At 37.2% G+C, this 17,722-nt stretch overlaps 1 protein-coding gene across 2 annotated transcripts in view; it reads right to left on the bottom strand.

The window, feature by feature from the left end:
* Nucleotides 1–17,722, bottom strand: part of POLR3A (RNA polymerase III subunit A) — a 37,789-nt gene that overhangs the window by 10,389 nt on the left and 9,678 nt on the right. The window contains exons 12-24 of one of the 2 annotated variants that reach the window (XM_076338410.1): nt 17,613–17,682; nt 16,790–16,917; nt 15,114–15,252; nt 12,944–13,108; nt 12,467–12,639; nt 11,164–11,275; nt 9,934–10,052; nt 8,374–8,511; nt 6,033–6,203; nt 5,031–5,144; nt 3,742–3,777; nt 566–652; nt 398–480 (exon numbers count right to left, since the gene is read on the bottom strand). In XM_076338410.1, the coding sequence (XP_076194525.1) occupies nt 398–480; nt 566–652; nt 3,742–3,777; nt 5,031–5,144; nt 6,033–6,203; nt 8,374–8,511; nt 9,934–10,052; nt 11,164–11,275; nt 12,467–12,639; nt 12,944–13,108; nt 15,114–15,252; nt 16,790–16,917; nt 17,613–17,682 (1,535 nt within the window). The remainder of the gene's footprint in view (nt 1–397; nt 481–565; nt 653–3,741; nt 3,778–5,030; nt 5,145–6,032; nt 6,204–8,373; nt 8,512–9,933; nt 10,053–11,163; nt 11,276–12,466; nt 12,640–12,943; nt 13,109–15,113; nt 15,253–16,789; nt 16,918–17,612; nt 17,683–17,722) is intronic. The other variant, XM_076338411.1, reaches the window with a different exon arrangement.

Here is a 17,722-nt window from a genome sequence, read left to right as displayed (position 1 = left end):
TCAAGAAATATAAAATGAAATGTAAAGCATTTTTTCTACAATGTAAAAGGAAACCAAACAAATCAGTAAGAGTCTTCTAATGAAAGAATCTGATTATGACTCAAGACAGAAAGGTAAAAACCTCAGCTCTGTCAGACCTCTAAAACTGTCGTAAAAGACTCAACTCTGCCTTAACAAACCCACCTCTAGATGGTGATGCTTTTTTTTTTTTGGCATTCTACCTTTGTCTTGCAATGTTTATGTCATCGGGGCCAACTGTTTCTTATTCTTTGTTTGTATTGCATTCACAGCAGAACCAACATTCGTACAGTAAAAATAGCAAAATACACTCCTAGACTGCTAAACGCGGGGGGGGGGGGGGAGGGTTTACTGAGAAAATAACAGGCTAAACACTTACCTCATGTATTTGTCCCTGCAAGTCTCTAGAAACTTCTCTAATTGTGTTGGAGTAATCCTATCCAACTGATATAAAACTCGTGGCTGAAAAGAGAATAGAACAGTTGGAAAAGCAATAGCTTATGAAGATTTAAAATAACTACGTAATTACTCCCTTGAAACTGATTACCTCTGTTGTGCCATTGTCATTGATGCCATACTTGTCCCTAGTTTTTTTTATCTTCTCAGAAACACCTTTGATGAATTTTTTAATTTCCTGAAATTACATTAAAACAACAGTAAGCAAAGACATGATCTTCATATTGAATTCTTCAGCAGTAAGTTATTTGCTTAGAGCTCCAAATGGAACGTTAACAATAATAAATTAACAATGCACAATATGAAGAGAGGAACAATTGAAACTTAGACACGCACATACACTAGAATTTAGCAAACCAGATTCACTCTTGTGTAACCACAAATTAGTAGCAGTACATGAGGAATATGGTCCACACTGAATAAAAGCATCCTTCCTGAGCACACACTGAAAATTTAAGAGATTTGACTTCGGCTGATCCTTCCCTCCTACCCACGAGTTACTGAAACTGATTCTGCCATCAAAAAAACCAACCAACCCAACCCTCAAAATTCTTATTTTCTGAGTATAGTGACACAAACACATTCTCACTCATTTCTCAGTACTCAAAATAAGTCAAAGGGGAAAGATTGTGGCAAGAGAGGAATTATATAAAGGACACCTGCTGGATAGATTTCAGAGATTCAAGACGTACTTTATTTGGGGAGAAAAACCCCTCAAAATTGATATATACACGTCAGTCTCTACCTAACATAGTTCAAATAGCTTCTCTATGCTGTGGAGAGGTCTTGAAGATAATTGCATTTAACATGTAGTACTACATAAGCCTTTCACTCTCTTACCAGGTTTACCCAAAAGCAGTTCTAGCAGTCTTTACTGGAACATAAATTGAAACAATACTGGGTTGTTTTTTTTTTTTTTTTTTTTACAACTGAATTCATAAATCGTTATCAAAACACTTCTATTACATCCTAACAGAATCCTCAGATTCTCAAAATAAACAACTTCCTTACTGGTATTCAAGGTATTTTCAGATAGTACATTATTTTCTGTGAATACTAGAACAAAGTTCAAACGAAGGAACCGACAACAGAAGTGTGCTGCTGGAACGGATGCTTCAAGTTGTTTCCCCACTTGGTTGACAACAGGATGCATTCACACATTTCTGCCCCTTTTGCCCTGCAGTAAGTCATATTAATTCACAAATGAAATATTTTGCCACTTTAAAGGTTTTTGACCCTGAAATCTTTGCATAAAATTATTTATTTTCTAAAATAAGTGTTAAGCAATAATGTGGTATTAGAAAAATAAATCTTTTTACTACAGGTGCATTAAAAAAAGGAATATTGCAGGACTTGCAGAAGATCATCCAGAACATTTGATCTAGTGAAAAAAAGAACCACTAAGGAGAGACTTTAAAAGTAATTCCATCTTGAAAGATGCTCCTTTTGTGGAGGGGCAGGAAGGGAGGAATGGAAGGGGAAGAAGGCAGAAGGTGTAACACTAACTTCTCCCTCCAGAACACTGAAGACTAAGTTCTTTTAAATTTTCACCTACTCACATAAAACCAGGGGAGAATAATAATAATCACACCACCACCAACTCCTCAAAAGAAGCTGTCATGCTGGCTGAGAAACTGGGTCATGTGGTCACACGGAGAAAGTCCACAATAGGGCAGACTTAAGACCAAACCAGCATAGGACTGCAAATAGCATTATGGCAAACTATTTATTGTCAACTTTTCCTCTTTGACAGTCCCTGAGTTCCAAAATACTTTAAAAAAGTCTCCAACATACTAAATCAATTGTTATATATCATTATGAACTGTAAAAATAAGGTACTCAAATGATACATTATTTCCATACACTAGAGCCAAAAAATGTGATAAATAAAAGATAAATCTCTGAAGACATTTATTTTTCACTGTCAAAAGTTTTATTCATGCACAAGAACTGAAAGAGGAGAAGACCTATTCCTCTCAACTTTCAATTATCTGTTGGCAGTTTATCCAAACTATGGATTAATTTATGCTACAAATAGAAGGAAAATGTAGCTCACTCTTTGCTGAGCCTGTCTGTCTCTATGGACTTACCATCTTCAGTGCAACACTGTCCCCTGTGAGCACAGCTATGTAACTTCCACAGCGAGCTCAAGAAACCATCGGTTCTTTCACATCGCCTAAACCTATCAAGTCTTTTAGTCTGGACCTGTTTTAACAAAAAGGCACCAAACTGACTCAGTATGCTCTGGCTCAACGTGGGCCTTGTCAGCTCCTACAGCCGACATTTAGTCAAAACAGCAGCCCAGGATATAAAGCCTAGTCACCCAGGTGTTTGCATCATGTTTCCCAGCACTTAAGCTAGTGGGATCATTTCTATACGTGAAGCGCTGCTAATGCAAGAATCCTCACAGTTAAGAAGCCCCCTGAAAGGCAGAGTGGTACAGACAATCCCGCAAGATTCAGCAATAATCCGTTCAAGTCCGGGCAGACCCATTAGGTCAGCTCTACACATGCCAGCACCGACTGGCTGCGTGCTCGGCCTTTTTCCATGTTCGCACCACACTCCCCAGTACTCATATTCTATCATCTCCAAAAAAACACAGAAAAATGATGGAATTTTTACGATTTTTTTTTTGATTGTGAGGGTTTCTAAAGATTTTCCCAATTTCAATAAGAACAAAAATTTCCTTTCACCTGTATCTTAATATACTCAAATATGTTGAAATATTAACACAATTGAAACTGTGCCAGCCAACAATCTGCTTTTTCATCAGTTGAATTCCCTCCAGTGAGGGCAGAGTGCAGGCAGAATGAACGCTAGTCTGTTTGAAAAAGGCTATTTAGACATACTGTTTTCTGGACAACAGTGAATAAGCCCATTATAGGAACCTCCCGGTAAAGTAACAGCGATAAGAAATATCTCTGTTCTGGAAGGGAAAAGTGGAGGAAGGGATAGGAAAACATCAGAAAAACACGCTAATATCCCTAAAAGTTGAAAGAAGGAGTTTTAGAGAGGAAAGTCATGCTCTAAAAGAAAGCTTCCTCAAATGCTCAAAATCCTAAAATTTAACTATGGGGATTAATGCACGTGTCATGGTTTTCACCTTTAAAAAGGAATTGGGTAAATTATTCTGGTGAATGCCTACATTATAATTTAACAAGCAGTAATGTATATATGCTAATCAGTTACTTTAGCACTATACACACATCTTTAGCTAAAAAGCACTAACATTAATGCTCACACAGTGCACACACATGCTACAATTACCTCATTATATTTTTCATAACCTGTCTCAGTTAATGCCTTCAAGGATGAACAGAAAAAAAAAAGAACAGGAAAGAAGAAAATGTAACAGTATCTAAAACTTAAAAATCTTAAGTTAAACTAATTACCATTACGGTGATGTAGCCATATCTGTGCTTCTGAAATTAACAGCAATTATTTAGATTTTCCTGATACAATTAAAAAGATGTACACCTCAAAGAACAGCTTCATCTCCAAACTTTGATATTAATACACTGCATTTTTTTTTTCTTTCAGAGATGCAGTTAAGATTTACAGCATATTTCAAGTATGGATATAATTATTTTTTCAACTCTGCTCTAGCAACCGAATCGCAAATCAGGTTTATAAACAGCTGCTTACTAGTTTTGTTACCTTCTGCTCTGAAGCACTCTGATCTATTAAAAAGAAACCCTTCAAAAGCAGGTCACAATTCATTTTGTTCTCATCACTGCCAGTAATCAGAAGGTTCATCAAGGTAACACCTTTACGTGTCCACAGGCAGGTTAATTCTACACTTCTTATCACTGTCTCCCAAAGTAGTCTTAAGTGTGGCTGCCCTCATAAATATTAAAATTGCTTAATGCTCTTTCAAACAAATTGACTTTTACAAGTCGAAGTGCAAGCAGTCGTGTGAACATTCACTCATCCTTAAAAGACATGTAAGTGCTCCCCAGAAGATAAACCCTGTCCAGCAAAGCACTTCATATGACAAGAGTTTTTTGCTGCGTTAGTATCGTAAGAAAGCAAGGTAAATAGGTGTAAGTGTATAGCTGGTGTTTCTATTACAGAAAAACAAGCAAATGAGTAAAAACAGTTAGTCAGAAAGTTGATAATATCAAAACATATGCATAATAACAGAGTATAAGACTCAGTCCTAGTGGTTTCTTACGTAGAGTCAGTAAGTATTATTTCATTTCTGATGTCCCAGGGGAAGCACATAATTACTGTATCGCCTTGCTATAGAGAGAAATTCCAGCAAGGTATCTCAGATTAGCGGCACCTTCTACTCAAAAAATCACTAGATTTTTCCTCTCATTTCTAACGTTTCTGTGGTGAGCATGAACAACTACCATAATAAGAATTAAAATTACTAGTCCTACCTCCCCGCCCACTAAATGTACAGAAATATATTACTGAACAAACTACTACTCCTGCTACTAATGCATACAATTCAGCCATTGCTCCTACAGATTGGTAAGACCATTTTATTTAATTTCCTTGATTTATAAGGAAAAGTTAATCACAGCGTGATAAGGAAGCGAGATAATTACCTGCAGAAAACTGTCTCGGCAGCAAAGAAATTCATTCTTCTTCATGATGGACTCAGATGTTAACACCAATTCATTTTTACTAAGGGCTGGTTCACTTCTGCATGGATATACAGCCTTAAGAGGAAAAAAAGTTACTTCTTCACATAAAACATACGCACAAAAACTTCATTGTAAAGACACAGAATATAGTTGCATACAACTGATTAACAGCATTCTTTAGTTTTGGTTGGTTTGGGTTTTTTGGGGTTTGTTTGTTTGTTTTTTTACCATATGATACCAGACTATTGTGAAGAGAAGTTCCACATACACTTCTACTTACTTATGTAAATCTGAAGGTATACACACACACACACACACACTTCTAATTCTATCAATTTATTACACTCACATTACAGAAATCCCAACAGTCATTTCAGCAAAAGGCTTTTGTCTGTGGTGGTGGTGGTGATGGGAGAACAACCAACAAACAAACCCACCACAAAACCAAACAATACCCTTCTTCAAACATCACAATATGTCCAGAGTTATCATAGAACAGTTTGGGTTGGAAGGGACCTTTAAAGGTCATCTAGTGCAACCCCCCTGAGTTATTCAACAACACATCAGGCCTCTGACTTAAGAAGCAGTTCAACACAAAGAACATACATGTCTTGATTTAATAAGTAATTACTTTGTGTAATGTAAGTCCAATCTAGTACCCAACTAAGCCAGCAGTAATTTATCTAGTTAGTTGGATATTAGGCCCTAGAACTATGTCTAAGCACAGAAGAAAATTCTATTTTTTGCAGCTTATACACAGTTCGGTCCTAGTTGCTCTGTTCTAATGTAAAAAATATCTGTAACTCTTAGTACACACATGCTGGAAGACTGAGCAGGACCACTTGAAAAGGCAATTTAAAAATAAATTCTTCAACTGAAACAATTCTCCCCATAATTTACTACTCCCTCCTACACGCTTAATAGTCTCTTCACACTTCCAACAAAGATTTCAGTAATCCTTACCCTGATATTGTCTAAAACTCGCTTGAATTCCAGCGGTTCATCCTTCCCTTCCATGGCTGCAGGATCCAAGCCATCTCCTCCATAAATAAACTGTATAATGTCACCAGTAGAACTTCTGACTGTCAAATCATACTGTGAGCAAAGATCTTCAAGTGATTTTACCAGCCGCCTCTGAATGGGGGGGGGGGGGGGGGGGGAAGAGGGGGGGGGAAGTGCAAGGAAAGTAAGTGGGATCTTTTTAAAAATAGCTATTGATTGGGATTATAAAAAGTATAGAAACTGGAATCAGGAAATAAATCTGACACAGTGATTAGCAGGCATGAAAACCTATTTTAAGCCATACATTATCCCTAGGGCTTTACTGTACATTCCCCAGCACATGAAAGCCAACAATAAAAAAATTTAAAGCAACAATACAGGTCTCCACATTTAGAAATTCCATCACATCCTAACGCTAAGCTGCAAGAACCTATCATCGTCTGAGGAATTTGGTTTTCTTTTTTTGACAGAATATTCATATTCTTCCAGTAAGGTTTATTTCTCAAGGGATACAACACTTTTTGCGTATGGAAGCAAAACCAGTCAACGACTATTTTCACTGACAAAAACCAAAGAGCTCATCTGTCAAAGCCAGTAGGTGCTATTTTTCTACCAGTGTTAGCTACTTCTCTTACATTAATTTCTTGTATTGGGAAATCCCTTTACTACCATCTTCCTTCCTCCACCTCCCAAAAAGAAGGCATGCTATGAAGCATTAGTGGTTAAAAACGTTTTTACTTGAAAGATGGACTTCACTGTTCTATGAAATTAAATTAGCTCACTAAAGATTATAAATTGGTAATTTTTTTTCACTGAGGAGGAAAAAGGTAAGATGAAATAAATGTTAAGATTTTTTTTTTTTAAATTCCGAAGTCCAAGTGCTGCAATTTATTCATGTAGGGTGAAAGTTGATGAGGAAAAAAATATTTTGCAGGTTGCTTATTATATTTATATATATTTGTATATACTTACACACATGCAAACATTATTCCCTTAGTTTGGGAGACAAATGGTCTAATTAGTTACCCATCCCAAAAGGAACTGATTTCAGTCTTTGTAGAGTTACTTGCATACCTCTGAACGTGTCCCCAGCCCCACATTACCTTGGCTTTTCTACTGCCTGTTGCACTGGGAAGAGGATTATACTTAAAATACTACTTAAATATTTTCACTGAAGTCTTAGGATGGCTCATAATAGCAAGAAGCTTTGTTGGAGGGACATGTATTTTCACAGGAGATACAGCCAAAGACACTAACACCTTACAGAACTTTAAGTCCAAGTCTATACAGCCAAGGTGCCTGTTACCTAAAGAGGACAGATACTGAAAAAGAACCTTAGCCATATTTCGGTCATCCAGACAATCTTTTTTTTTAAATAACCCAAACTAAGGATTTGTGTTTTCTGTTTCTCATTGTTGAAACACCATGTCTGAAAAAGCACTCACAACTCAAATCTATGTTACAATGTATGTATGGACAAAACTTCCATCATTCACATGGGTTTTAGGAACACACACTACATAGAAAGTAGTCCTCAATAATTCCATAGAACAAAGGCTTTTATCACCCATATTCAAGAGGAAATGGCTTAATAGAATCATAGAATAGTTTGGGTTGGAAGGGACCTCTGAAGGTCATCTAGTCCAACCCCCCTGCCCTGGGCAGGGATATCCTCAACTAGATCAGGTTGCTCAGAGCCCCGTCCAGCCTGACCTGGAATGTTTCCAGGGATGGGGCATCCACCACCTCTCTGGGCAACCTGGGCCAGTGCTTCACCACCCTCAGCGTAAAACATTTCTTCCTTCTATCTAGTCTCAATCTACCCCCCTTTAGTTTAAAGCCATTCCCCCTTGTCCTGTCGCAACGGGCCCTGCTAAAAAGTTTGTCCCCATCTTTTTTATAAGCCCTCTTTAGGTACTGATAGGCTGCAATAAGGTCTCCCCGAAGCCTTCTCCTCTCCAGGCTGAACAACCCCAACTCTCTCAGCCTTTCTTCGTAGCAGAGGTGTTCCATCCCCCTGATCATTTTCGTGGCCCTCCTCTGGACCCGCTCCAACAGGTCCGTGTTAATACAAGCATGTCACTATACCATTGCCCGAGGTCTGGTTTACAAACCTCACATCTACTGGAGAACAGAGCAAAGTAATGTATTTCGAAGTATAAATTACTCTCTGCTACATTAAAAACAAACACACACACACACACATAATGTATGCACTTCTCCCCCACCCCTCACCTCAACATGCACATGACATATCCTCCTTTTGCAAGACTGATAAAAACCCCACTCCACCGACAGTTACCTGCATATATCCAGTTTCGGCTGTTTTTACAGCTGTGTCAACCAGACCTTCTCGACCAGCCATTGTATGAAAAAAAAATTCAGTGGGAGTCAACCCAGAATAGAAGCTATTAGCGACAAAGCCTTTTGCTGCTGGAAGCTACGGAGAAGAGTGGGGGGAAAAAAAGGTTAAAATGCAATGTACATTCTATATGCATGTTACAGAAAAACACATTGTATGTCATCTAAATTCTTTCAGATAGGTAGCCAATACATACACAAACAGAGCAATTGTCTCAGCTGCATTTAGCTTTGAAGTTCAATGTATTTTAGATCTGAATAAAGACTTCAAAACCCTTGCCTAGTTCTTCCAAACTAATCTATTAGACTTTCTTCCTCCTCCTACAAGCCTTGTCATGCTTCTAGCCATTCCTTGCAAACACTACACCAACTTCTAACACTTCGGCCTCCCTTAAAGTTGCCAAAATTGAAAAGGCAATAAGAACGTTCATTTTGCAATAGTATAGCAAAGGTATTTGCAGTGCTGAAGACTAAGGAATCCAGAAAAAAATATGACTGGAGGTACGTACGTAACAAATTCTTTCGATTGGTTTGCTCTCACCTCTGAGAAGAGTTCTTGCCAATGAACTTTATGCAGGCATCCCTTTAAGTCAAATAACACCAAACGGCCTCCGTGATCACATAGAACAATGTATAGGCTACAAAGAGGTTAATCTTAGAAGATCACTTTTTGTTGTTATTTAACAGGTAGTGCTTTCTAAAGCAGTAAAAAGCTAGAGTTAAAATTTAACTTTTACCTTCTCATCTAATCCATGAAGTATTTTCTCTTCTTTGACTTATTCGGAATAGAAAAGATTTTACGTTACAGAACTCAGAAGTTGAAATTTAGGCATTTAGTGACAAACGCAAGTGTCATGGCTACCATCTGACACCTGAGTTACCTGACTAACACTACAAGATCGACGGCTGGTACCTAGAACCTTTGATCATTAGATTTCAGATAGCAGTTAAAAAAAAAAAGAATCTCAGTGAATTGTATTAGCAAGCGCATGAGACTCCTTATTGCTTCATGTATAACAGAACTCAAACATGGAATGTTCAGAGCAGCCCATGATATCTATCCTAGTGGAAAAAGAAAAAAAACAGACTCCAGAATGGTTTATCTGGCATGTTTCACCTGTCTAAAGATACCAACACACACCCAAGCAGTTGTCCTGAAAAGTCTTAGTGCAGTGAAACAGAACGCAAGAGTGAAACTTTAACAAATTATTTTTAAGACTCTCAAGAGAATCAAAAATGTATCATCAGACTCACTTCAATTTTACTAAATTAGAAAGGTCTAAGCAAGGCTTAGCTGTAAAAATTCAAGCTAGCTAGATATCCCATGGCAATTCACACCACTGCTGTTAACTCCCAAATCACATTCAAAACATTTTACATTCACCACATGTGATCCTTCACCATGTCATGACAATACATCCTATCATGCGTCCTTCTTAAATTGGTTGAAGGCAACCTGTTTCACTTTTCTTTACAGTGTCTTGTAAACATACAGAATTACCTTAGAATGCTTCTCAAAGTGAGGCAAGGATCTGTTCTCAAACCCATCAGGAACTCGGGACCCACTGATAGCCTGCTGACCTACACAAGCAATCATCTGGGATATATTAATGAAAGAGCCTGAAAAGAAAGAAAGAAAAAAATCTCACTCACAAATGAGGAATATCACTGCTCCTCTGATGAGCTATCTTCACTTCCATGAAGATCTATTATTTAGCTTCATAATTCTTGACAAACGCACTTAAAGTTGCAACAGTTAAAGAAGCCTTTCTGTTACTTGTCCTGTTCATTTCAGCATTTATGCAGAGGCTGACAACTAAGTTAGTCTATGATATAGCCAACAACTCCTTTCAAAATGTTTTTCTTTGGGTCATAGACATTCATGCCACCACTGTTCGGCTACAGACCTTAAATTACCCTGTTTTGTATTATGGATTGTTTTGTACAACCCATGATCCTAACCTGCATATTTCGCTTCACAATTTCTTCAATGAACGTATTTTAACAATATTTTTCATGAAGGGTTCCGTGTCTACCAAGATTCCTAGAACAAATTAAGTCCCAGAGAATTAAGTCACTAACTCAGAAGTTTTATTTGCTGAACATGTTTGCAAACAATGCCCCCCCCATTATACACTTAATATATCCTTCTTCTTAGATTTCAGTATTTCTTTAGAAATACAAAATGTCACCGTGAGGCTTTCCACAATTTATTAGAGACAGATAAATAAAGGCAAAGGGTTAAGTGATTTCTTCAAATTCTCACAGGAAATAAAGGAAAGCTCAGATAAGGATTTGAGTATAAAACAAGTATTTACTACACAGGTGGTCCTTCAGAAACAATGCAGTGAAGATAGCTGAAATATTAGTTCCAATTCTTAATATGTCATTTCCAGTTGATTTTTGTTTGTGATATGGACACTTGAAGTCAGAAATGCAACTGAAAACTTTTTACTGACAAATTACTTCAAGTCTTAAGAACATCTAAAGTTCCAATGGGTGTTTTTCAACTTGCACTAAAAATTTAAAGATACGAAAACTAGCACATCAGCTTGATTTTAATTAACTCTACCCAACCCATACTTACTGAGAAAAATCACTTCAAATCTATACGACATGAATTTACTACTTGAACAACTGACTGTATAAAACAAGCTATAAAGACAGAACAAGTAATTTTGAGAACAGTGATGGAGCGAGCAATCTAATTCCAAAGTTTAGCTATCCCTACCTTTAGAACCACAGAGAGCCATGATAAGGGGACTGTTGCTCTTGTCCAGTTCTCTGAGACAGGCACTGCCAGCGTGATCTCTGATAACAGAGAGTTCTTTAAGGATTAAGGCCTGAAATCCAAGATTTCAGAGATTCAGCATTCGTTAAAAATACCATACACAAACAGTTCTCTTATCATTTGCCAGTAATACCTCCAGTAGTCAAATGGAATTCAAAATACAACAAAGAGAAAGAAACCTAGACGTTGCTTTGGGTAAAATAAGTTTAATTTTTAACTTGCATAACGTTCCAGTTTGCTGCACAAAAAGTCTTTGGTGGGATAAGACAGGAGTAGCCAGGGTACATGACAACCTCTTTTGTCAGCAGCACCAGCTTAAGCTAAACTGAGCACTGAACTAAGCTCTAAGTCTCACTGCGCTATGTGAAAGATTACCACAAAAAAACCAAAAAGTTTTTTGGGACTGCTTTCAGAGAGTACAATGCTGATATCTCCAATTGTTAAGAACACAACAAATGTATCAAAAAAACATTTCTTGGACATACACAGGTATCTGAAAAGAGGAAGAGTGGAAAAGGCTGCAAGACACTTCTTTCAGAGTGCCACTTCAAACTGGACAACTGTGGCAGTACTTCATCATAGGGTGGATTTTCTGGTTGGTTTTTTGTTGGCAGGTTTTTTTTCTTTCTACTTTTTTTTTAAAGGTAAAAACTAGATATTGACTAGCCAAGAAAACAAGTGTATAAAACCATTAAAGGCAATGAACAGTGTTCTTCAGCTGACTTCATTAAGTCCCTGTCCATAAGCTTTTGGGCAACATCCATTGCTCTTCATCACAATTTCCACAGAAAAAAGAAAAAACCCAGCATAACCAAGAAGGGGCAAGACAACACTTGCATATAAACAGAACTGTAACTAAAGGAAAGTTTTGCTTCTTGGATTAGGTCCTTTGCTGCAACTGTTCTTTATTAACTTAGCAAATATTGCTAAATGTAATTAACCCCATTCCAATTACCTGTCTAATTTTATCCTCTTGTATGTCACCCCAATATATCCAGCCAGGCGGGAGGATCTCAGTTGTTTAGTATTTAGATGCATACAAGCATCTTTAGATACGTATTTTAGATGCATACAAGCATCTAAATGTTAAGCCTAGACAGACTCAGTTAAAGTTGCGTACCTAGGGACCCTATTTGCTTGTATTTTTAGGTTTCAGAAGACCACTTTGAACTTCACAATTTACATTAATATATTCATAAAGTCACTACTCTAAATATATAGTGATTTAAATTAAAAATTTTACCTCTAGTGTCTCTTCTGCAGTACAACCAGGCTGCTGCTGTAGCTTGCCGGTGTTCAGAGCTTCAATATACTCATCACATTTCTTATAGCCAGCATTCAGGAGCTCATACTTAGCTTTTAGCAGGCCCTGCCCAGGGGTTACATCACCAATTCCAATTGAAAAGCCGCGATTAGCTAATATTTAAAAAAAAATTTAAAAAAAAAAAATCATATTTATAGCACAATCTCATATAGAGAAAACAAATTAAAACCAGGAAATATTATCATCAGGAACTTTCTTTTTTCCTCCCATCATGTGACCATCATAAGCACTTCAGAAACACAAATCAGTTGTTTCACTGTTTCTGTCAGCTTCACAACTAGCTTATTTTTTTTAAACATAGTACATGATATTTGAAGCAAAAATCTTGCTTGACTGCTCTGTATTTCTGCTTTAAGATACTAATTTACAACGAAATGTACTTCCCCCGTTACTTACAAAGATAGACAGGAGCAAGTCTGGCTAGTCGTGACATGGCATCTGCAGCTTCTACCTGTCCCCAGTCTCTCAGCAAGATGTAGAAGATGTTGTTTTTGGATCCTGAACCCAAGGTTCCTTTGTCCATGCTGCCACTCATTAACTCACTGTTTTGAATTGTGACATCTAGAAATAAAAAGGCAAAAAGAATTCATCGTTTTTCTAAAACATTACCTAAACTCTAGTGATCAGTTATGGAGTAGGTTTTTCAATAAAAGCTCTATTCATGAAAAGAACAAAACCCAAAAGCATACATTTAATGTATCTGTAAAAGCGCATGAGTAAGTATGTAAGGGGAACAGCCTACAACCTGACCTTACCAACTTCAGCTAGAATTTATTTCCCTTCCTCCTTAGAAAGGCAACTGTATCCAATTTAAGACTTGTGAGAAACATTGTGAATAATCCTTTTTGTTAAAAATCGAAAAATCTAAAAACTTCACTTCATTAATAAGAACAAAGTCTTCAAATCAGTCTTATCTGTCCAGAAATAAAGTCCTCAATCATGCATAATACAACAAAGTTATTTATCTATTTATAAAGTAGAGCAACAAAATTTCAGCAGTCAAGTTACAGTTCTCTTACTCAAAGATTCTGATATTCCGTTCAACTCAATCGCCTCTGGAGGCACAGCTTACATTTAAAAGACACTGGACTCAGATGTCTCTAATTACGAGCATATCATAAAGACATCCGTCTTGCCTGTAGGCCTGTACACAATTCCTCTTTTAGATGACTTCCTTTTGCTTCATCAGGAACCTTCCATTTCAGGCACTGAATCTTCCTTATAAGCTTTAGCCTTCAAGCAATTAAAGAGTATCTTCTGTACATGAACTTTAGATATATTTTCAATGAGAGCAGTACAATATATGTTCATCCTCAACTCCATTATGCATCTTTCAAAGAAGAACCGGCATATGTAGATGGATCCAATTTAAATCATTTTATGCAGAACGCTGTAGGTGTTTGCACACTGCACTCTGTTCAACATTTTCAATGTGAATTTAGGTAATCATATTCTTGAACCAGAAGTCACTGCTCTATTACTTATTACATACAATCAAAATATGATACCAGGATTTCTTGAGACTTTGGAGAATTTGCAGAGAACTTTCCGAAGAGAATTCGTGTTGCTTCAGAAATGAAGGTTTTTTTTCAGAGAACTGAACAGAGCCACCAATGAAATCCAAAAGTTTTCCGCATCATCTGCTACTGTCAAACTCAGAAAATGGAAATTCTTCCCTTACTTCCTCAAATGAAAAGACTGCGGAGTGAAGACGATGGCCTATATTCACACGAGTGTGAACAGGATTGCTTTGTTGCCTTTCACCCCACATTCCTTAGAGGCTGAAAAAAAATCGTGCCACCATGTTTATAACCAGCTTCACAACCATAGAGTGGTCCTATCTTCTAAAGAAATCGGTCAGAGTCTGGTGTAGAGTGGATTTGAGTCCTAACTGGTAAATTCTTTCTCACATCAACATTACATGACAGAATTACTGTAAATCAACGGTTCCTCAATTCACGCTTTGGGCAGCAATGAGCCAAGCTCATCCTGCCTGCTCAAGGTCTTTTCCAGCTGTTACCACACGAATGTTAAATTAATAACAAGCAAAGCCTTGCTCACCTCCTACAGCCTCTTCAACCCTGGTGCTCTGGATTCCATCTGCCACTCCGACTTCCCTAACTGGAAGGCTACAGATGATTTGATATCCTAGGAATTCCTGTCTTCCCTACATATCCTAGCTCCTTTCACTGTTTGACTTCTAATCCCTGTATCGCTACCCCCACTTAAGATATTAAATTTTTCCATTTGCCCTCTGCACAACTGCTTCCTAAGCTTCTTTGCTTTTCTCTCTCTCCCACCTTCAAATACTACGTTAGTATCACGACAAGCCTAGCATCATACAAAAGAAATTTTATTACAAGAAAACACGCCAGTCTTTTCTTTGGTGTTCAGCATGACTTCCGCTTTTGAGAAAAACTGCGTAATTTTATTTTTCATTTCAAGAACACTTATGTGAAGTACTGCTTTAACTCCCACAGTGAGCTCAACAGCAACAAACTCAACAACACCATAGCTCCGATTTCTTTGAAGACTTCCAAAACACAGCTTTAGAAGCGTCACTCACAAGAATCATTGTAACACAGGTCTTCCCCTTTGCCACAATACTGTTTGCCCTTGGTTCGTAGATTGGCTTTTACAGGACAATCATCACTGGGTTTGAGAATGAGGCTGAAAACCTGTTTTCCTGTCCAGAGTGTTACAGGCTTAGAGAAACAAAAGGACAAGAATTAGGATTACAGAGTTAATGCTACAACTACAGTAAAAGAGCAAGCAAGATTTTAATTGTAAAATTGGTTTCTATACAGAACCTTTCTATACTGAACTATACTTGTAGAAGTGCATAGTAGCATTCCTTTGAATAGGGAAGCATTATGCACTTTTATAGATATAAAAATGCTGGCTGCTGAATGGTTATCCTTCACATAAGGGTATGCGCATCCATTTAGAGAAACATGCTCTGTTGCTCCCTCTTTCTGTCAGATTTCCCTTTCTGATTAGAAAAGGAAAAAAAACAAAAAAGATGCTGCTGTCATTTCATTTCCCAAAGAGGTTACAACATTTATAATTCCTTCTTTATAGAGTGCCTTTGGTTTAAATTTTTAGGAGGTTAAAGATTCGTATAATTACGTACTCCCCTCAGCTGTAGTTAAATGCAAGTAACTGTCACAGCTAGCACTAAAATTATTCATTTGGAGTGACAGAAGCAGTCAAACAATCCCTGCTCTTAGCTATTAGCAAAAGTTAATATAAATTTATAAAATTCACGTTAGATACTGCCCATAAATGCTCTGACCTTGCTTTAAATTAGTATTATTCACTGGTATTTCAATTTCACTTTCTGAATTTCCCTAATATTACACTTATTGTTTTGAAATTAAATAAAGGGTATGAAAAAAAAAGAGTATACACTCATACTTAGTATTTAACAAATTTGATAGTGTACCAAACTCTCTTCAAACAATACTGTTTGCCTCAAATACAAAATTAATCAAATACAGACACCCTTAAATGTATGCGAATGAAGGCGTAACAGACCCTAATCTAATAAATGATACTATAGCTCTCTTCCAAGTTTGTGACAAATACACAAATACTCCGCCCTTCATAATAAATATTTTGTGTACATGAGGTAACAGCAACCAAAAAAACCCCGAAACAACCCCCAAACATAAAACATAACAAAACAAAAATCACATAGCACTCATCCTCTTTAATCTTTAACACATTGCCAGGTTAACAACTAAAGCATACTGTTTCCCAGGATTAACATCTCCTAAATTTAGGATACCGAAACCTAGACCTGTTGAGCATTTCAGGACGTTACTTGAGGGCACCCAAGGAATAACATAGTTTTACCACTTTTATTTCCTGTATTAGCCTGCACAGCCAGTAACAGTGAGGTTACGACGAACGATGTATCTTCTGCTGACCATCAACAGCCAAGTGGTCTGTCTCAGTAGCAGGATAGTAGCAAAGCTATGTTTGAACCCTGAAGGAACCCTGCCTCTGGACTGCGCCGTCCAAGGCTGACTCTGTTCAGCATCAGGAACCATCAAACAACTTCTGCACAGCTTTGACCCTGAAATCTGATCCTTGCACTTTACACTTTACAAACACAAAAACTCATACAAAACTAACGTCAGAGAAAACAAGAACTGCCTCTGCTGAGAACATCGCCATGGGTCAAGAACACACAAGAGAGAAAGTCGTAGTAACATTTAAAAAAATAGTTTGACACACCTTCAGAATTGCTGGAGGTGGAAGACGAACTTTAATCTTTTCATCTTTGCCAACCAGGATAGAAGCAATAATTTGACAGGCTTTGGCTCGATCAAAAAAGGTATCTTTTAATGTAAGAAGATAGGCACCTAGAATGTAAAAAATTATTAAAGTGACAGACTAAAATGAGATTAACTTTAAAAGCTATTGCATATTATCAATGACTTCATTCTAATATTAGTTACCTACCTACTATGCAAAACGACAATAGCTTAGACAGCTTCAGTTGTAAATCCCTTCCAGAATTTTTTTTTTTTAATTGCTCCACACTCAAATTTTAAAAATTAAAACCAGTGCATTTCTATAATCTATTCTCCCTCTCAGACTCTATCCCATAGGTACAAATAAGGCCTTGGCATTAATCTTTGTACACTTTCTTACTTATATCCATTGGACATTTCCAAAGAATTAAAGTACTTACTGTAGCTTAAAACTAATTTTTGACTAATCAATTCAACTCCTCTACCATAATCGTAAGCCGTTTACATTGTCTACCTAATGCATACAAAAATCCCAAACATTCATTGTCTCTGCTGGAGAAACATGGCAAAACATACGCAAAGGTAATAATAATTGCACCTACAAAGGTAGACAGTATCAGAAGAGATTCTGAGGACATCATTACATTTCAGACTAAGAATGGCCTTACTTTCCTGATGTCCCTTGGACTTGTGAAAGGAGAAATTTTTCAATTAATACAGAAAAGTTCTGGAAAAGAGGGAAGTCATTCTGAAGGAACAACTGTTAAATCACACAGCTCTAAAGTAACCTTATATACACACACCTGTAAGGAAATCTTGAATAGCAGCGATGAGAGGTTCTCCATTTCTTGGTGTTACCAAGTTTGCTTTGGTCTGTACGATACAAGAAACAAAAAAATTACGCATTTGAAGA

The sequence above is a fragment of the Aptenodytes patagonicus genome, chromosome 5, assembly GCF_965638725.1.
Source record: "Aptenodytes patagonicus chromosome 5, bAptPat1.pri.cur, whole genome shotgun sequence".
In the NCBI taxonomy this organism is placed as follows: Eukaryota; Metazoa; Chordata; class Aves; order Sphenisciformes; family Spheniscidae; genus Aptenodytes; species Aptenodytes patagonicus.
This window is presented reverse-complemented; position numbering and strand designations above follow the sequence as displayed.